We start from the raw sequence: 21315 nt of genomic DNA, 5'->3' as shown, positions 1-21315 counted from the left end.
TAAAGGGTGCCCATGCCATGAACTTTTACACATATGGCGTAGACACACATCTGGAAAACCAGCCAGATGTGCAGCGAGACAGGTATCACATACCCATCAGTCTGTTTACGAATGCACACAACAGGTGCTCTATAGCTCGACTGCACGTACATATTCTAGAGACAGAGGCCGGTACGTATTATGTATGTATAAGGGGGGGGGGGGTGTGTATGTATAAATATATAGCATGTGTGCTATATATAGGGTACACATATGAAGCAGGGAGTGATGGAGCAAATAGATGCAGATGTATATGTGAGATGTGTGTACTACAAGTCTCACAAATAAGGCTTTATAGTCTGTGTGTGTGTGTGTGGCGGGGGGAAGGAGGGAGAGTTCTTGCCGTTGATTTCTATCTCCCTGACACTGCATTTTACCGGCTCGAAACAATTCAGGCTTTCTAACTGGGAGGAAGAGACCTCAGGACACAGAAGAGGTGTGGGAATGCTGCAAAAAGCAAAAACAAGGAGACAAATGAGGCGCCAACCTCCCTAAAGGAAATTTGACACATTCCTTTAGCTTCATCCGCTGTTGCGTTTCAAGCTTCTGACTTACAGATTCAGACGGGCACCCACGCTGGCAGCGGGAGGAGGCGGGAGAGGCAGGCGTGGAAACAAAAGCCAGTCCTCATGAGCTTACGTTTTCACGGCTGCTACGTTGGTTAGAACTGTTTGCTCAATGCAGATGAATTACTGGGAAACCAAGCAATTCCACGGACGGGCCAAGACGTTCCAGCCAAGTGTTACCGCTAATGCACTGAGCCTGCTTGGTCGAGAAGCTGGCCAGGGATGAGATGCAAAACACACCCGATTTTGCACTGGGTAAGGGATGTTGCCCTGAGGGCACATCTCAAGCCTCTACTATTAACCTGTCACTCTGAAATTCATCCACAGAAGGAACTGCTGGCAAGAAGCCCCTGCAGTGTGCTGAGCATTCAAAGTGCAGCCGAATGTCCCCGCCACACCCTCACCCATCATTCCCAACGGGCGAAGACCTTACCCAGATGTGTGTTTCTCAGGGGAAGGGGTGGCACCAAAGGGGTTAAAAACAACTCTCCTGCTAAACTTGGTGTGTAGCAACTGCAGTCACCAACGAGGGCTGAGCGAAAAACAGATGTTTCAATGCGCTGGAAATTCAAAATAAAAGCTTTGGGGCTTGAACAGAAAACTCATTTTCTTCTAAATTTTCAGCAAGTCAAAAAGTTGAAGAAGAAAAAAAACAATCCTTGTTCCAGGTCAAAGGAAACCCGAAATGAAACGTTTCACATTCAACTGTTTGAAAAGGTTTTTCGGATTTTTATAAAACAAAATTAAAGGAAATGTGGAAAGGAAAAATTGAAATGTTTCAGTCAAAAACCCCCACAAAACCCTAAAAAATAAAATGCTGGAAAAATTCAGAACAATTTGACAAGATTGACGTGAATTTGGGAACGTTCTGGTGTCACCAAATCTCCATTTTTCACCCCCCAAAAAAATTTTGATGGAAAATCTTTGCCCAGCACTATTCTGTGGCCGCAGGACATCCATATGGTTCAGAGACAGGAGATGTGGAGAATATAGTTTGGGAGGTGACTGCCGTGTTGGAAAATCTCTCCTGATCGGGACCAGAGCATCTCAATCCATTTTCAGCTCCTCTATTCCACTTTTCAATGCACAGGAACATCGGATGTGGCCATTGCTTTTTTCCCCAGTTGCTCACCAATGCATTGTGCTAATGCACACTGATTCAGCCGTGCCCCGGTGGCACCGTGGGACAGCGGCAAGAACCGGTCACAGCGGAATTCACTTCTTCCAAACCTACCACCAAGTTATCAAGGGTTAGCCAGTAGGACGCATGCTTGGCTGGAGGAGTCAGGAGGTCAGAACATGCAACGGGAAGTTCGAGGGTCAGACTTTCCCAGCAACTTGCAAGGACCGGACAATTCCAGCAGCAAAGCAACTGCTGAAACCTCCTTTGCCTACCTGAGGTTCAGCAGAGCACCTGCATGTTAAGTAGCATCTAACTCCCCTTGTCATTCCCCCTTCCCATCCGCAAATCTGTTCAGGTAAAGGGGATTCACCTTGCACTCGGCTACACGCCATGGGATATCAACGGTGAATGGATTTGAATGGACAGTGTCAACCCCAAATGTGCCTTCTCTAAAGGGAGTGGAAGGCCATGCAATACACGTATGTGCATACACAGCGTGTCTTTAGCTAGGTACACGGCGGGGACGTGACAGCCCTTAGTTTAAGCTCTTAGAGGCAAGGACAATATTTGCATGATAGGATTGTACAGTACCGACAGTGCTGGGACTCTGATTACAGCTTGTCCATGGCGTAGTACAAAGGACTCTTTGGCTTGGTCAAAGCAGATCAGCCCAAATAAATGCTGATACCAACTTTATCCTACTCCTGGCCAGCATGTATCCCATCTCAGGGTTACAGAAACCCTCTTTGGGGAATATTTCAGGGAGCTTTAAAACAATTGCATCGGGACTATTTTTCAGAACCTTCCAAACTAGCTGCCTTAGCTACCATGAGTCCAACTGTCCAGGACTCGGCGGAAGCCATAAAAATGGACCTAAAATAGCCTTTCTTTACACCCCCACCCAAAAAATCACTGGTTTAAAATCAACTCTCCCTTCCAGAGCTAGGAGCAGGTGCTGGGTCTGAATGGGAGAAAGTTCCTCCTTCCGGCTTTATCAGACTGTGAGGGTCACTTCAAAGTGGTGCCCTCTCGAAAAGCTGCCACTGACACGAGACTGATGGACATCCCTAAACAGCTCTGTAATTGAGCCAGCTGTTGCCAGCTGTTCGGATTCCTCCCCATCCCCCAAAATATTTGCTTTTTTAAAACTCTCGGGAGCTCGTTAGCCAACAGCATGTCTGTGAGAGTCACACTGAGCGCAGGGGGGCTGCCTGGGGACAGCTTTCCGGGGCGGATGTTCAGTTTGGGATTCTACGCGGGTCCCTCTAAAAAGGAGGGGATCGGCTGCAGAAGTGATCGCTCTGAGTTTAACTTTGGAACGACATGCTGCTGAAGAAAGCGACGTGACCAGAGATTTAGGCCCGGCTACTCTGCAGGGTCAGGATGCCGGAGAGTATCCCAAAGCTATTTGGCATCATGCAGCAGCCATCACCCAGAAGACGAAGCGGTGAGAGCCAGGGCTATGTGTTACATATACCATGTGGCATGAAACCCAATTGAAATGGGAGTCTCCTCAGTATACGGAGATAGTTTTATTTTCAGGGTGCTTTCACAGCAGATGGGGACGCGCCCCCCCCCCAAAATAGGGTTCAATTTTTTCCATCACATGCCCTCAGGGGCCCCCAGGACAGATATATTATTTTACACCCCGCTATCTGTAAAACTTGGCTGTCAAAATGAAATAACAACGAAATCAAGGAAATCTGCAGCGCGTGGAGTGGCGGAGGGTGGTGTCAAGCAGAGAAGAGAAGTGACAGGGAAGGAATTGCCGTGGGAAAGGGGTGGAGGGATGAGAGAACGAGAGAGAGCGATTAAATGGCGGCAGGTGTCTGGAATTTGGAGCTGCTTGACCTGCTGCTTTTATCTGGCTTTGCTAGAGCCGCCCGCTGGTTCCCACAGCCTCCCGGAGCCGCGGAACTTACGCAGGTGACCGTAAGGGGTTTGCGGCGAGACAGGAAAGGCAGGGGTTGGGGGAGAGATCTCACCACCGCTGGAGGGTGGGCTGGTTGGCGAGGTCCCCTCCAGCTCTTCAAAGGCCTCCTTGTAGCTATGGAGATGAGGCTGCAGAAGAAAGCAAGCGAGGCTGAGTCAGTTGTGGCAATAGCAGACCCCAGGCAAACACGGCCCCATTACAGAAACCTGATCCTCAGCCACCCACCCACCCAGGCTCGCGGCCGCTGGGGCTTCATTGCCAGAAAGAACTAGGGACTTTCTTCAGCTTCTTTGTGGGTCTCTGGCAAGCCTCAGCCCCCTCCTGCCACCCCCTGGCAACTGGGGTTGAATGGCGAGGTCCCCCTCCAGCAGCGCTATCCACATTATCACACGCCCCGCTACAAAGCAGCAGCGGGAAAGACCAAGGAAAAGGCACCTCTTTGGGCCTCCCTCCCGGGTTGGCGGCGATGCTGCTGACCACCTCTGGCGAGAAGCTGTGGACCGGCGATCGGGCAGTGGGGCTCCGGGGCGTGCCGGGCTCCTGGGGACTGTTCTCGTACTGGCCGTCACTGGTCGTGCGTCTTCGGCTCGGCGCTCCGGGCTCCTCCGGGGACTTGTCCCGTGACTCCACCCCTGGAATTCAAACACAAGGAGGGAAGCACTCGTTAAAAAGGACGATGCCCAGCAACAGGTTCAAATTCACCCTCAGGGAACCACGTGGCAGCTGGCACGTTGGTGATTTATCTGAAGCACGAGCCACTCCTCACCTGATGACTCCAGCTCCTTGGCATCTTGGGGCTCTCCCTGAGGACTCTTTACCCCCAAACATTTTTAAAGGGCCATCTGTGCTGCCTTAAAGGGCCTGCATAAAGGCTAGGGGAGCTGGAGACTTCTGATTCCTACAGGATAGGCACAGCGTGAGCAGGAGAGCACCGTGCCGCCCTGATCCCGACCTGCAGAGACCCAAGGAACGGACGTGCCCACTGCCAATACAGCCTTTGCGCTGCGTGGATACCCAGTACAGTGCTACAGGGCTTGGCGCTGCAGGAGGGGCTTGTGGTCAGAGGAGACATCGAGCAAAAGTTTTTATCGCGTGTGGTCATCAAAGAACCGGGACTCCTTCCCAAAGAGCGAGGCTAGGCTCTGGCATCCTGACCAGGTATTCTCCCGATACCCTGCCAGTTCCACTGCAAACAATAACTCTTCCCTTTCTGCCCTGCATGACTTCTGTGCTGCCCGGACGATCAGAGACCTGGAGGGCTGGGAGGAGGCACCTCGAGAGGTCATCAAGCTCAGCCTGTCTGCGCTGAGCCAGGACCAAGGTGGATGTCAGCGGCATAGAGTTTAAAACCAGAAGGGACCAGCAGATTATCCAGTCTGACCTCCTGTCTAGCACAGGCCACCCACAGCACCCAGCCACCCGCACACCAAGCCCAAAGCCCAGAATCAGTGCAAAGCTGCCTTCTGCCCAGAAGTGGATGCCTGTCAATGACGGGGAAAGTGGCCTTTGTAACACGCAAGGCCTGATCCGCAGGGCACCTGCCGTTTCCATGACTCCAATGGGATGGAAAATGCACCATAAATAACCATTAATATTTTGCATCTCCCATTCCCATCACACCTGACTGCCTGTATCTCCGTTACACAGCTGCAGGGAGGGTGCTATCCCCATTTTACAGATGGGAACTGAGGCACAGGGAGATTAAATGACTTGTCCAAAGCCACACAAGTCATCTGTGGTGGAGCAGGGGATTGAACCTAGGTCTCTGGCTAGTGCCCTAACCACTGGCCCACCTCTTCCCTCTTGATCAATCCTCCGCCTTGCTTTGGAGGCTGCCAACAGACGTACCAGTTCAGTGCCTGGTTGGAAGGCCATTGCAGTCCGTGGGAGTTTGACTTGGCCAGGCATTGGATCAGGCTGCAGAGCCAGCTATGATGGTGGCTTTTGGACAGGCAACCGGACCGAGCCCACAGCCATCAAAGAGAGTGAAATGGACGCTACAGCCATACAAGGCCAGGGAGCCGCAGACGGGAGACAGAGCTCAAGAGAGACCCGGGCTGGTGGCGATGGGGAGGGCATCCTGAAGGGACCCTTCTGAGCAGAGGGGCCGAGCAAGTCCAAATAACTAAGCCAGGGATGGGCCCTACAGCCTGAGCGTCCCCCCCACCCCCGCCCCCGTCCACGGGAACGATCCCTAGAGAAGTGCATCTCAGAGCCTGGCCAGGGAAAACAGGTCTCCGTGCCAGGAATCTGGAGCACATTCCAGTCCATTTCTTTGTTTGCATCCCCGCTAGCGGCCAGGCACCCCCCGTTTTCCAGCCCCGCACACAGCAGCCGGGCTGCAAAGAGACGACACCTCTGGGGAGAGGCTTGCAGGCTTTGTAAAGCTGGTGGGGGGGTGCATTCCAGCCCTTTGGTGGGCTGGGGTCTCCCCCCGCCCCGTCAGCTCTTCGCTGCGAGTGGCCGTCAGCCAGGGAGAGCACTTGCGACGGAGGCGGGAGCAGGCTTTGGCCTGGATTCCAGCGCCGGAGTGCAGATGTCCACTTTAGCAGAGGGGGAGGGCGGCTGTCTCCATGGCAATGACACCAACTAACATGCAGCACCTGGCCCGGGGGAAAGCCCTGAGGGAAGGAACAAGCGGGGAATTGCTAATCCTGCCGAGCAATCATCGCGTCACGAAAGCAGCAGCCCGCTGTTCTACTAAGACAGGGATCCTCTCTCCATTCTCCCAGACCGTGCACCTCTCCTAATGCTACAAAGGTGATTAGCTAATTAACCCTCAGCTCAGCACCCTGCTGGGAGGTGGAGAAAGACTTTTATGCCCATTCTTCAGGTGGGGAAACTGAGGTACAGAGTCAAGTATCAGAGGGGTAGCTGTGTTAGTCTGTATCCACAAAAACAACAAGGAGTCCGGTAGCACCTTAAAGACTAACAGATTTATTTGGGCATAAGCTTTCGTGGGTAAAAAACCCACTTCTTCAGATGCATCTTTCTTCAGATTTACACATAGGGCACCAGCGGCAGAACGGGCTCCCGGCACCAGCTCGAACCTGCTAGATCTGATTTCTAAAAGGGCCCGCAGGATTGACACAAGCCCAAGGGATCCCGATTCCAAAGGCCAGGAAAGCAGCCTCAACAGTAAGAAAGGTTCGTACTTATGCCCGTGCCTTTTAGCCCAGGGGACCCCTATGGGTTTCACGTGCTGGATTTACAGATGGACCAACGTAGGAGCTGATGCTAATTTACTCCCACAACATCCCCAGGCGTAGAACTGAGTTCCATGGAACTGCACCGGTCTCAGAGCACCCATCAGCGTGAATAAACCATCAGGATCCAGCCCTCAGCGTGTCAGGGCATGGGGGTGGGATTGTTCCTCCAAATTGCCCAGCATGCTTTGGGTGCATTTCCTCCAGGGTGGGGGGAAATGAGAAAATGGTTTGCCAGGCTAGCGGCAGGCAGCAGGGCTAGCGGAGGGGAGTGGGCTGCACGGGGCTGTGGGGAGAAGCCTGTACCGGGGCAGTGGGGGAGGGCAGCAGGCTGCATCAATGAGCCAGGGAATGGCCTGCACCAGGGCCTTAGGAGGGGATGGGGAGCTGGCTCAAGGCGCATTTACACCCATTTCTCCCTGCTGCCTAGGAACCCCACATTTAGATCCTGTCCAGGCAGACTCCGCTTTGGAGTTCCCATGACATTCACCGACGTGGCCCTTTAAAGGGGGCTGCTTAACAATCTGAGGTCCTGTCTGCGCCGTGGGGACATTAAAGCTTCCAGGGCACTTTGTGTCAGTGCTGGGGTGTGGCCCTTGGCCAAACTGTCCCCACCTCCTGTCTCTGTTCTGCTGTGCGGCTGCATTTCAAGGCCGGGAGCCGTGGCCTCTGCAGAAATCGTTTGCGAAGTGCTGTGGGATCCTTTGGGACGAAAGGTGCTGTAGAAGCCCGAGAGACCGTTACACAGTAAACTGAAAATGAAATCGGTAAGCACAGACGCACCCGCATTGCCCAAAGACATATATGCTGCCCCTGTAACTCACCCTTGCCGGTACCTCCCCCAGCCACCCTCAGCAGAGACACACAGACACATTGCGGCTTAGAGACACTCAGCACTGTTCTCAGAGCTGGGTAGGAAAGTGCTGGAGACCAGCTGGGGCTGTCTACTGTCCTCTCAGATATACACTCTGTCCTTTCATCAGCCTCGGTCCAGTTTGTCATGCACAGCCATTCTCTCTCTCTCCCCTCCAGGCAGCCACCTCATAGACCCTGCCTCGAGGAATTTAGCATAACATTGGGCACTAGAAAAAGGACTGAGAACCCCAACTTCTTTCACAGAGGGCTCTGAAAAGCCATCAGGTTGGCCCCTGGCTCTTCCTGACTTCCAGAGAACTATTCCTGAATCTCTGAGCTATGCTGATGCCCCCCTTCTTCAGATCTTGAAAAATCTGCTAACGAAATAGGGAGGAAGTTGGCTGCAAGTTCCTGGCACAGGCTGCTTAGCTACATCACTGAAAGACGAAGCCTTTCCAAGGGAGTTTCTAAATAATAATCACAGTAATGATGATAATCACAAAATCACCACACTGGGGAGATGCAAGAGAGCTGAAAGCTGGCGCACAGCCCAAATGGAGTTGCCCACGTAATTGATGGAGGCTGGAAAATTCCATTAACAGCAACTTTGGAACCAAATTCGCCCATCCAGTCTGCTGGAGCCGGCCGCACGTCGGTCATTTGCTGAGGGTACGGGCAATTCCAGGGGCAGTGATTGCAGAAGAAGCAACCGAAGCGGAAATGAGCCACTCTGGGGGTAAGAGACTCATTGTACAGGCTGGGTGGGAGAAGGCTCGTCGTGAGCGGGTGGTGGCACGCCAGGCTTCCCACAGGACCGTGCCCGGGGCGTGAGAAGCTGTGTGGCAGAGCCCATGCCGTCATCACTGAAAGGGACACAACCAGCTTTCACAATATCACATTTCCAGGGGTAATTTCCTACCCACTTTTGTTAAGTGCCCCTCCCCCCCCCCCCCCCCCCCCCCCCCCCCGCCACCCCAAATGACTAGACTGGATAGGAAAAAAAACTTTGTTTGGTGCAGTTAGTAGTATTTTGTGTCCAGTTAGTTAGTTAGGCCGAAGGCCCAGCAGCTTGAAGGTATTTAGGTGCCCAGTTCCCACTGACATAGATACATTGAAACCAATGGGAGTTAGGCACCTAAATACCTGCCCACTGCTGGAGCTTGGGTCTTTAACTCAAGCTGGAACAGCGCTTGCTTTTAGTTCAGGAGGCCCCTGGGTCAGCTCCAGCTATAACCGAGCCGGTGCCCGTAATGCACACGCCTGCTTATCTTTAAGCAGCAGGTCGTCCCCCTTAACTACCCTTCCGCACAACTCTTTGCGTGCTGCGCGTTAAGCCTGTCTGCAGGGCTTGGTCACCTCCCCGGTCTGCTTGGGTGATGCTTCTACCCAGCAAAACCCCCATTGTCATAGGAAAATGTGACGGTGAACCCAGCACTAACACGGTCCCAATGGGACTCGGGGCAGAACCTGGAAAGGCAGTTAACGCTGCTGCCCAGAATTCAAGGGGACGCTGTCCCTTTCGTTCAACGGGCGTCACCCCCTTTCACTGTGCAGACAGCACGGCTCTGCGGAGACGCCACGACGGGGCGTGCATGTTGCAATGGGATGATGCCAGGTGATGCCGGGAGGGCACCGTGATCTTTCACGCCATATTCTTTATGAAAAGATGCTTATGATACGAATATGACATAACTGTACTTTATGCCAGACGGCTCTTGTGAGATACCATTGGAAAGGTTCTGATTTACTGAATGCGAGTACCTAACTTGCATGCCTGTATCATTTCTATATCTGAAGTAGGAATATTGACTATGTATCTGTATTTCAACTATGCTACTTTGGGTGACACTCACTGCTAACACTTCAGGACAACAATGGAAAAGCCAGACGGGTCACGGCCCATCAGCAAGGACAATGGACTGTGAAAAGCTTGGCCTTCCTGCCGGACGCTCCATACTGCCCCTGACTCATGGACTCGGTGACACTACAGAGTCAGGTGGTCTTGTCACCTGACCCTAAACATTACCTGGGACTTCTGGTAACTTCCCACTGGAAGGGAAAGGGGGTCAAATTTGGGAAACAAAGGATTCCTGCCTCATGTAAATCCTATTTACGGGTGGGGAGGAAGGCAAACAGGACTTCTCTCCATGGCCTGTCTGCCCAAGGAGAAAGACTGCAAAAGGGAAGGCAAGGGGGGAGCGGGGGGGGGGGGGGGGGGGGGGAGTCCAGGCTGAGACAAAGGTCCGGTCTGAAAAGGAATATCACTGGAACTCTGAACCACAGAAACTTTGCAGCCTGCCTGCAACAATATCGAGGGTGAGAAATACTAAAGCTTATGCTCAAATAAATTGGTTAGTTTCTAAGGTGCCACAAGTACTCCTTTTCTATTTGTAACCAATGTCTTTACCGAAACTAGCTTAGTTTGCATGTTTGATTTCATTTTCTTAGTAATCTGCTGAGCGTACGGGCAATTCCAGGGCTTTGTTACCCCTTCTGCCACTTAAAATCTGCCTTTTATAGTTAATAAAATTTGTTTTCTTTATTTCTAAACCCAGTTTCTGTAATTTCTAACTGGGGGGTGGGCAAGAAGTGTGCACACCTCTCTCCACATTGAGGGAGGGGGCGAACTTCATAAAACCTTTGGGCTTGTACCCCTTAAAAGGAGCGAGCACCAGGGTGTTGGAGCAAGTGCCTTAAGCTGCGTCTTCTCAGAGCTCATTTGCAGCTGGGGGTGGCCCTGCCTGTGTGTGTGTTAGAGGAGGCTTTAGTAGTCTGGACAGCAAGACAGGTAAAAAGGGGGCCCAAATTGGCATAACAGGTGGGCTCAGTGGTATCCCAAGGGGCCCAACCCATCACAGGCACTTTCATAGAATCAGAGAATCTCAGGGTTGGAAGGGACCTCAGGAGGTCATCTAGTCCAACCCCCTGCTCAAAGCAGGACGAATCCCCAACTAAATCATCCCAGCCAGGGCTTTGTCAAGCCTGACCTTGAAAACCTCTAAGGAAGGAGATTCTACCACCTCCCTAGGTAACGCATTCCAGTGTTTCACCACCCTCCTAGTGAAAAAGTTTTTCCTAATATCCAACCTAAACCTCCCCAACTGCAACTTGAGACCATTACTCCTTGTTCTGTCACCTGCTATCACTAAGAACAGTCTAGATCCATCCTCTTTGGAACCCCCTTTCAGGTAGTTGAAATCAGCTATCAAATCCCCCCTCATTCTTCTCTTCCGCAGACTAAACAGTCCCAGTTCCCTCAGCCTCTCCTCATAAGTCATGTGCTCCAGCCCCCTGATCATTTTTGTTGCCCTCCGCTGGACGTTTTCCAATTTTTCCACCTCCTTCTTGTAGTGTGGGGCCCAAAACTGGACACAGTACTCCAGATGAGGCCTCACCAATGCTGAATAGAGGGGAACGATCACATCCCTCGATCTGCTGGCAATGCCCCTACTTATACTTTGCTGCATATGGCCAGGCCAGGGTAGACAATAATTGTGCAATCCTTGTGTGATGCCCCCTGCATGTGCACACGTGCACACACACACACACACACTAGGGTGACCAGATAGCAAGTGCGAAAGATTGGGACGGGGCTGGGGGTAATAGGCACCTATATAAGGAAAAGCCCCAAATATTGGGACTGTCCCTATAAAATTGGGATATCTGGCCACCCTAACACACACACACACACACGGGTTCCCTAAATCTCAGGGCCACACACCCAACTGAAAGCCTGGGATGGGGCTAGTGTACCTCAATATGGAGGGGGCATAATAATGGCTCAAAGGGATCCAATGGTCCCAGCTGCTCAAGGCCTGCACCCCCCGGAACGGCCTCGTGAGCTCGGCAGCCTTCAGAGCCACTGAGCACAGCGGAAAGCCACGGCAGGTGCTTGCCGAGCAAGAGGGTCAGCGAGGAAAAGCTGCATGAACGTCCCATTCTTCCCTGGTGAGAAGAAGAGCGCGAGGAAAGCCACGGGGCGGGGGGCCAGGGAGAGGGGCCAGCTGTGACGTGCTGAAGACCTCAAGGGGGGAAACATCGGGAGGCAGAGCGAGAGACTGCAGCGCGGGGCGGAAAGGCAACATGAGGATTGGCACCGAGCGGAGGAAAGTCGCTCTGCTAACGGATGCCGGAGAAGCAGGACAGACAGCTCCTGCCCCCGCGGCATACATTCCTCTCCCACCCCGGAACGCGGCAGCAGCCAACGCTGGGCCATGCCAGGCCGTGCCCATTTCAAACTCCTCTTTCACAACGTCTCCCTGGGCAGGCCGGGCCTGCTTGGGGCACCCATCAATGCCCCAGCCTGTCTTTTCTCTTCCCGACAAGCGGGAAACAAACAGAAGAAAAAGGGGCTCATTGTTTGGGAGCCAGGAACGGGAACACTCGCCGGCTGGCTGGAGCTGGGATAAAGTCAGAGGGGAACGCGGGCTCTCAGCAAAGCGCCACTCAGCGATTCCAGGCCTTGCAACCTGCTCTTTTCAAATGAAATGGCTTTTCCCCCGCTCCTGGCGAAACGCATGAGCAAAATTCTCAGCAGACACACAGACACGTCCCTCTTCGCTCACAGCAAGTGCCGGAGTCGCTCAGCGGCGCTTCCGCTCAGCAACGGTGTTACCTGTTGGTTTGTCACTGGCCTCTGCCACTTACTTCAAGAAGACGTGACTTTGCCCACCCAAGGGCCGCGTCAGGCCACGTGCTGGGCCGCATCTGGAACACCTGTAATATGGTGGCCGAGCCAAGGGAGACGACAGATCCCAGTGTGCCTGGACCGGACAACAGGGATGCATCCTGGCTCCTTACATGAGAACAGTCACACTGGGCCAGATCAATGGTCTGTCGAGCCCAGTGTCCTGCCTTCCAACAGTGGCCAGTGCCAGGTGCTTCAGAGGGAATGAACAGAACAGGGCAGTTATTGAGTGATCCATCCCCTGTCGCCCATTCCTAGCATCTGGCAAACAGAGGGTAGGGACACCCAGAGCATGGGGTTGCATCCCTGACATGGGTGGTGCGTGAACTGCCGGCTGGGGGAGGCTAGCCCCCAGCCCCGCCCCTTCCGCCTGAGCCCAGAGGCCCCCCACCACCACCAAAGCCCCCATCACAGGCTATCCCCCTCAACCCCGGAGCGCCCCCAGCCTCCCCCTCCCAGCCCCAGAGTGGGTGTCGCGGCCGCAGCCCCCCTAGCACCGGAGCACCAGGAGGGAAGGTGGCATGGCCGAAGCTCCCCCAGCCCCGGAGCGCCGGGAGGGCAAGGGGCGCGGCCCTATCTGGGGCCACCCCACAGGGAGACTAGAGCTGCTGCGCTGAGCGGAAGAAGGCGTGTGTTGGAGGGGTCTGGGGGCAGAGTGAGGGTGGGGTCACACCCGGCTGTTTGGGGAGGCCCAGCCTCCCCCTGCCTATGGTACCTGCCGCCCATGGTCCCTGATGGACCTATCCTTCATAACCTCCTTCAGCCACGCCTATGTGCTGGGGATCGGGGGAACTACAGACTGCCTTGCAAAATTATGCGGACTCCACTGTAGCCACCTGCGCCTATTCCTCCCACGTTTACCAGGGAGATTTGAGACTTCAGTTGTGGGCAGAGACCTGGGAGCCAGGTTTATACCCGGGAGTGGACCGGCTGCCTCCTGGGACTGGGGCGCCTGACTTCAATGGCAACAGCAGGAGGCACCCAGGACCCTGCAGAATCCGGCCTGCGTTCGCACTGCAGCATGGGGAAGCTGGGATTGACCAGGAGTCAAGGTTATTTTACTGGCCCCACAGAGATTTGCTGTGTGACCTCACTGAACTGCATATGGAAACAGGGAAACCACCACGTGCCTAGCACCCGGGAGGGCTGGGACCACACGAACGGTTGTAAGAACACTTCGAGATCCTTTGAGATGGCGCAAGCTCTAGGAATACAAGCTCTGCCTTCTAACACCGAGTACAGGCAGCCTCTGGGAACCCAGAACCCAGCATTCTGCCTTTCACGTCTCACCTCCGTGGAATCACACCCGCATAAAACCGGAGTGACCCTCACCTGGAATCACAGTGTGAGGAGGGGCTCTGATCTACAGCAACTTTCCACCACCCAGATCGATAGCTGAACTAGCCTGGGGACCACTCAGCCTCTCTCACGGTTTTGTGAGCTTTGGTGTATGTTAGGCAAACACATCGCCTGAGGTATCTGCCAGGAGCAGCAGCCCTTTTCCTTTCTCTGAGGCGTCACCCTCTTACTCAGATGGTTTTTAGCTGTCATCACACCCCTTTCTCGTTGCTGCTGCCGGCGTTGCATGGCCCTTGGGTACTTCAGCAGCAGAAGTCCGGTGTTTTCTGAGAACCTCCAGGGTCACATTTAAATGTCAGTGCCCAGAAATTCCAGCCCAACATCAGATGGACTGCAGTGTGTTCTAGTGGATAGACAGGGGGACGGGGAATCAGGAAACCTGGTTTCTATGCCCAGCTTTGTCACTGGCCCGCTGGATGACCTTGGGCCTCAGTTTCCCCAGCTGTATTTGCATACTGACCTCACTTTTTTAAAGTGTTTTGAGAGCGAAGGATGAAAAGCGCTATATAAGAGCTAGGTATTATGATTCTCGTGCTCTCTGGGTGTGTTTTTCCAGCTGTAAAATGGAGATAAGGATATTTATCTACCCAGATGATTCCAGCGATCGCTGAAGCACTTTGCAAACATTAAAGAATTTATGTGCACAACCAACCCCCTCCCCCCAGTGACGTAGGAAAGGATCATTAGCCCCATTTTCTGGATGGGGAAACTAAGGCATGGAGCTGGGACGAGACTTGCCTAAGGCCACTCAGGGTGTTTGTGGCAGAGCCAGAAAGAAAGTCCAGAGCTCAAGTCCCTATCCAATGCCCTCTCCACTGGGAAAAACTGCCTCCTGGTCTGTATATAAAGGAGCAGCTTGCATCCAGGTCTGGTGAAAACATTAGGTGGGGGTTACGTCGTCTCTCAGGCACAAGCAGGGATTCCAACCACCCGCCCTGGGCAGCTCGAGGTCCCTTCTCCTGAAGGGTCAGTACAGACTGATGGCAGCAATAAGATCTGGGTGGCTAGCCCCAGGCTCTCTCGGGACTCTCGGTCCCACCTGCACTGAATGAGAGCACAGTGGCCACAGCCCGGGCTTCCCCTCATTCTGGGAGTCACCAATGTCAGGCTCTCTCCAGCCCTAGGTGGCTGGGACTGGCTGCCAAATAACAGTGCCCCACCCCTCTCTCCAGACAGGACGCCCCTGATAGCAGCCTGACTCCATTGCATGGGGAGAGACAGGCCCAGGGGGCTCTGGACACTGAGAAAAGCTCACGCCGGAACGGGTTTGAGACCGATTCTCTCGCAGATGGCGGACAGGCACTCCCGTTTACCCTGGCGCCTTCCATATACCTCTATCGCGGGCCCTTCCATTCGGCCCGCGCTATTTCGGTCACACTTTATCTTAAGGAAAGATTTATACGTAGGGCTAATCAACGATACAGACAAGCTATAGACACGTTAGAGGGAGGCATGAACAGCTGTGCTATCGAAAAGGAGGACTTGTGGCACCTTAGAGACTAACAAATTTATTTGATCAGAAGCTTTTGTGAGCTTCAGCTCACTTCATCGGATGCATTCAATGGAAAATACAGTGGGGAGATTTTACATACACAGAGAACATGAAACAATGGGTGTTACCATACAGACTGTAACCAGAGGTTTCAGAGTAACAGCCGTGTTAGTCTGTATTCGCAAAAAGAAAAGGAGGACTTGTGGCACCTTAGAGACTAACCAATTTATTTGAGCATAACCAGAGTAATCACTTAAGGTGAGCTATTACCAGCAGGAGATTGGGGGGGACTTTTGTAGTGCTAATCAAGGTGGGCCATTTCCAGCAGTTGACAAGAACGTGTGAGGAACAGTGGAGGGTGAGGGGGGGAAATAAACAAGGGGAAATAGTTTTACTTTGTGTAATGACCCATCCACTCCCAGTCTCTATTCAAGTCTAAGTTAATTGTATCCCGTTTGCAAATTAATTCCAATTCAGCAGTCTCTCATTGGAGTCTGTTTTTGAAGGTTTTTTGTTGAAGAATTGCAGCTTTTAGGTCTGTAATCGAGTGACCAAAGAGATTGAAGTGTTCTCCCACTGGTTTTTGAATGTTATAATTCTTGACATCTGATTTGTGTCCATTTATTCTTTTAAGTAGAGACTATTTCCCCTTGTTTATTCCCCCCCCACACACCGTTCCTCAGACGTTCTTGTCAACTGCTGGAAATGGCCCACCTTGATTATCACTACAAACAATTCCCCCCACCCCCACCCCCCGGCTCTCCTGCTGGTAATAGCTCACCTTACCTGATCACTCTGGTTACAGTGTGTCTGGTAACACCCATTGTTTCATGCTCTCTGTGTATATAAATCTCCCCACTGTATTTTCCACTGCATGCATCCGATGAAGTGAGCTGTAGCTCACGAAAGCTTATGCTCAAATAAATGGGTTAGTCTCTAAGGTGCCCCAAGTCCTCCTGTTCTTTCGCGAATACAGACTGACCCGGCTGCTACTCTGACAGCTGTGCTATCCACGCCCGCACGCACATGGGGAGAATGTGTCACAGATGGGGATAAGAACCCCATTGGGGACCCAACAGCAAGTGATTAACCACTTCCCACAACACCCATTCATCATGTATAAAAGACAGCAAACGCTGTTTTATCCGGCACTTCACCAGCCGGAAAGCTCTGTAAACTGGCATTTCTGATCTTCATTGAAATGCTAGTTTACAGTCCGGTTGGTGCGGGGCCGGCAGGAGCTCGGGGCACGGGAGGGGGTGTGGAGTGTGGGCTCCGGGAGGGAGTTTGGGGGTGGGAGGGGGCTTGGGCTGCGGGGCACTGTTCCCTCTAATTTTTCCCACCCGTGTGCGGAATGAATTTTGTTATGTGCACCAATACGGAGGTGATGTGTGACATGAGGGGCCGAGGAATCCTTGTGGGAGGGGGCTCAGGGTTGGGGTGCAGGGGTGTGAAGGCTCCAACTGGGGGGGGGTGGGCCCTGGGGTGCGGGGGCTCAGGGCTGGGGCAAGGATTCGGGGCAGGGGGTGTGGGCTTCGGCTGGGGGTGCAGGCTCTGGGGTGGGGCCAGGGATGAGGGGCTTGGGGGTGCAGGAGGGTGTTCCAGGACTACGGCGGGGAGAGAGGACTCCCCCCAGCACACTCTCCCTGCAGCAGCACCTGGGCTGGGGGGGGGGGGGAGGCGCCTGTCCCCGGTGCGGGAGCTCTGGGGCTGGGGCTGCAGGATAGGCACCCCTCCCCTGGACCCAGCAGGTCTGCGCCTAGGTCCAGGCCACGCAGCTGGGTCTGGGCTGCTCCAGGGTCACGCTGGGCTGGGCTGGGCTGCACTGGCCGTGCCTGGGCCCAATCTGGCCGCGGCAGGTCTGGGCCACAGGGTGAGTTGGGACCAGGGCGCCCCTCCTGCAGCAGATTGGGGGCCGGGCTAGGTGGGGGCCGGGGAAGGGGCGCCCCTCCCTCGACCTCGGGGAGCCTCCCTAAGCACCTGCACGGCGTTACATAGGCTGCTGCACGGCCATGCAGCTTACAGGGAACATAGGTGCAGGGTGCCAGATCTGGGGGCCGCTCACCTCGGGCAGCTCCCCACAATCGGCGACCTGTCCTGGGCTCCGGCTGCCCCTAGGCCTGCAGGCACTGCCCCCGCAGCTCCCATTTGCTGCAGTTCCCAGCCAATGGGAGCTGCGCAGCCAGCATTCGGCGGGGGGAGGGCGGGGAGGGCAGAACGCAGAGCCGCCTGCCGTGCCTCCGCCTAGGAGCAGCTGGAGCTTGGGACAAGTCGCCACTTGCAGGGAGCCTCCCGAGGTGAGCAGCCCCTGGATCCGGCACCCCGCACCCACTCCTGAACCCCCTCCCGCGCCCCAACCCCCCTCCCACACCTAAACTCCCTCCCGGAGCGCGCGCTCCACACCCCCTCCCGCGCCCCAACCCCCAGCCCCACACCCGCTCCCAAACTCCCTCCCTCTTAGTCAACCGACATTTTTAACTTACCAGCAACATTCCCCCAACATGCCGGATAAAAAAGCTTTTAGTCTACGAATAACAGGGCCCTTCACGCACCAGGCGACTGCAGCGCTGCTAAAGCAGGAGGCTCACGTCCTTCTCAAGTGCTCCAAGAACTGCTCCACCGTGGCTAATCGGCTTCCCCCTGACGCTCGTTAACGCGAGCCAGATCCACTGACTCCTGGCCTTCGCCTCAACACCTAATCACACTCCAGCGCTCCTGGCCCCCTCAACCATGGAGCGCTGAGATCTATCCAGCTCAGCAAGGAGACATTGCTGCGTGCTCTGCCATCCAAACTAAAGGGGTCTCGGGACCTTTCCGCAGTAGAAACCTGATGCAAAAACCTACAGTCACCACCCATGCAGAGGGGCCACGGTCACCCACTGAATGAAGTTCTGCCTCATTCAGAGTCTCTCCAGGATAGGGTGAAACCCCAGAAAGCCAGAGCCTCAGTTTATGTAAATCGGTGTAACTCCACCTCTGCAGACACAGCAGTATAGGAAGGCCATATTTCCCAAAAGGAAAACGGGACACCAGTGCGGGACTGGCCCCAGCCGCTCACCCGAGGCCCCCCCCATGCGGGGCTGGTCCCAGTTGCTCGCCTGAGGCACCCCCCCCAACTGTCACTCAAACACTGCTGGCCCCCCTGCTCGAGGCTGTGGCTGGTCGCTGATCACTAGAAACCTTCCTCCCCCATCCCCTCCAGCCCAGCCCCCACTGCCCCGCACGGGGCTGGCATCTCCGCTTGCCCCCGACCTGGTCCTCCGCACTGCGCCCCACCTTTTTGAGAAAAGGGGCATTTGTCCCGTTTGCTCTTGCCAACCAAGAACAAACAGGACGAATGCCCTCTTTCGCCTGGTTCAGGGCTTAAAAAAGGGACTGTCCTGGCCAAAACGGGATGAATGGTCACCCTATAACAATCCCATCACTGTTTCATTTTCCGCTTCGCCCCGAGTTACTGCCCTGTCCATGGATGGCTGACCTCACACCCATCCTAGCTGTTTAGCAAGCAGCCGGCTTCCTCGGCTGGTTCCACGCCTGGGTTGCTAATCCCTCTGCGCTGGTGCCCTACCCGGTTAGAGCAATTCCAGAGCAAGGTTACGTTTCGGGTCTGAACCAGCTGACGGCATCGTTCCCTTTATCAGAGCGAAACAGACCCGGTGGTAGCAGTACATGTAATCAAATAACTTTGTGTTGCGAGCTCGGAAGATTCACGAGTCTTCAGCCCAACAGAGCAAAAGACCAGACGCCATTCCAACATGCACATCCTCCATAGCAACACCCACCCCAAAATCCATCCAGCCTCCCTCCCCTCCACCTACCCACCTGCCCACTACTGCCCTTCTCCTCTCTGAGCTGCACTGCTCACACAAGGGGCCAGACGCAATCGCCACTGGATCTTTCCACTGGTTCCAGGGATGGGCGAGAAAGCGTTTGCTCTGAATCAGACATCAAGCAGGCTACTGCCCCGAGACTGAAGTCAAACAAGCAGCCTGGGGCGGCTTCTTTAACCTCTCCAACCGGGCAGGGAGGACCCGGAAGTTCTGCTTTAAAAGCGGGCCCAGTGGCATAGCCCCTCTGCGAGACATGCAGCCCTGAGCGTGTGCACTCCGGACGGCGGATCGCCATCCGCCTGGAGGCTTTGCCCCGACAACGACCCGCTGAGAGAGGAACCAGAGAGTGCACACACACGGCTGCATGGGGCCATGTGGACGTTGGGGACGGGGGGGAGTCAGTGTTGGCCTGGAGGGATTTCAGTGACTCCTTCCAGATCCAGCATAAAAGATCAAAGCTGGACCCACTGCAGCGCTTTTACATACATTGCCACCTCCGAATAAACCCACCCCGATTTGGACTGTTAACCCTCTGTGTGCCGCCCCCTCCCCATGCACACACAGCGACTGGGCAAGCAAGTCTCCCTTTGCCAGTGACCTCCTGCGTGCCCTTAGCTGCTCTGGGGGTGCCCTCTGAGAATGGACCGAATCTAGGGCCCCTGGCACCACTCTCAAGCCAGTCAAACACCCAGGCAGGGAAAGAGAGCCTGAAACCAAATGAAAAAACAAGGAGCACTGTGGCTGGGAGGAGAGCGCTACACAGAATCCAGTCCCGCGAGGCACCACGGTACAGAGGGGGATTTCCCAGTGACTGTCCCAAAGGGTGTGTGTCAGCTAATGGCATCAGTCTGGGATTTTCCAGTGACTGGGGTTCGGGCGGGGAGGCTCTGCCATGGTGGGGATCATCCCGTCCTGGCCCACTGCACTAGACTCTGAGCAGGTCCCCCACCCCCTAACAGGGCGTGCTACCAAACCCTGCCACACCACATCGAAGCAACCGTGGGGAGCCATCCGGCATGCAGAAGAGCAGGGGGGAGCGAAGCGAAAGAGGAAGGAGGAACGGAACAAACCAGCGAAGGAGAAGGATCTTTGTCGGTGCAGAGGAGGATGGGGGGCTTTCGTGCTCTGCCGGATGCCCCGGAGTTTGGCGTTGTACTCTGGCAGGGGAGGTGGAGGGGGGGAAGGGGCGCAGGAGTAGTAGGAGGTCAGCCAGGGAGGAGACACAGTCCACCATGGAGAGAGACAGACAGGACAAACACCACAACGGAGACAGGAAAAAAAAAGAACACGAGAAAAGATTAGTTGGGACCCTGAGTTGAATGGTGGCCGAGCCCAGAGACGCTGAGAGCAGAGGGGGCAGCACGGGACTGCACACACTGGGGGTCCCCACTGCCCTGGAACATGGACATGTCTCTTGCACCCCAGAAAGAAAGAAAAGGGGTCAGGAAGGCTTGGTGAATGGAGCAGCCGCAGTGTCTGGGCATCAGATGAATTTTGTTCTCCGGGGAAACAGTGAAGAATTAAATGGACTGATGCCTCCTTTCAATCCACACAGAACATCCTCATGCCTGGACAGCAACCACTCGGGAGTCCCTAGCCCAGAGGTGGCTGCATGCACGAGGCTGGGAACAGACCCCACAGTGTGATTGGAGGGACCTTGGACTTGGGGGCACTAAGCCTGGGGCGTGTTACGTTATCTGACCAATTATCTGTTATGTTGTCATTCCAAGCGACACCCCCCACCAACCCCGGGGAGGGAACCCAGCTTCCCAAGGAAGCTCCCCGCTCCATTCTCCTGTGCCAGTCACACGCAAACCTCACACACTTTGGCCGAGCTCAGCGAGAAAGTCACAAGGCCCACGGGCGTTACTGGAAGGATGGAGGGGTGGGGCAGGGAACAGTCAGTGTCTGCGTGGACCCAACGGGCAGAGGGCTGCGATTGCTCCCCGCGGGACAACCGGGGAATGGACTGAAGGGCTGGAGAACCCGTGGGAGAGCCTGGCTCCGACCCAGAGTCCAGCCCTCCAGGACAGAGGTCAGAAAGCCAATTGGCCTGAGCATACAGCAGGTGTAAAATGCTACCTGCCCCCCCGGTGCCGGCAAGTGGAGAATTGGAGCATTTTACACCCCTCATGCAAATGACCACACAGGGAAGTGGAGAATCCGGCCCAGCACGTCGGCCGCTTTGGGTGCAAGGGATGGGCAGGGATGGCGTCCCGAGCCTC

The 21315-nt window shown here is 54.7% G+C and overlaps 1 protein-coding gene across 22 annotated transcripts in view; it reads right to left on the bottom strand.

Annotated features, from left to right (window-relative positions):
* The window catches only part of TNS1 (tensin 1), a 283525-nt gene that overhangs the window by 40884 nt on the left and 221326 nt on the right, over window positions 1-21315 (bottom strand). For 10 of the 22 annotated variants that reach the window (XM_043525426.1, XM_043525423.1, XM_043525425.1 and 7 more), the window contains 3 exons: window positions 20161-20247; window positions 4097-4293; window positions 3651-3789 (listed from right to left, as the gene is read on the bottom strand). In XM_043525426.1, coding sequence (XP_043381361.1) covers window positions 3651-3789; window positions 4097-4293; window positions 20161-20247 — 423 coding nt within the window. The remainder of the gene's footprint in view (window positions 1-3650; window positions 3790-4096; window positions 4294-20160; window positions 20248-21315) is intronic. The other 12 variants (XM_043525431.1, XM_043525434.1, XM_043525429.1 and 9 more) reach the window with 3 other exon arrangements.

Source organism: Chelonia mydas, chromosome 11, assembly GCF_015237465.2.
Source record: "Chelonia mydas isolate rCheMyd1 chromosome 11, rCheMyd1.pri.v2, whole genome shotgun sequence".
In the NCBI taxonomy this organism is placed as follows: Eukaryota; Metazoa; Chordata; order Testudines; family Cheloniidae; genus Chelonia; species Chelonia mydas.
This window is presented reverse-complemented; position numbering and strand designations above follow the sequence as displayed.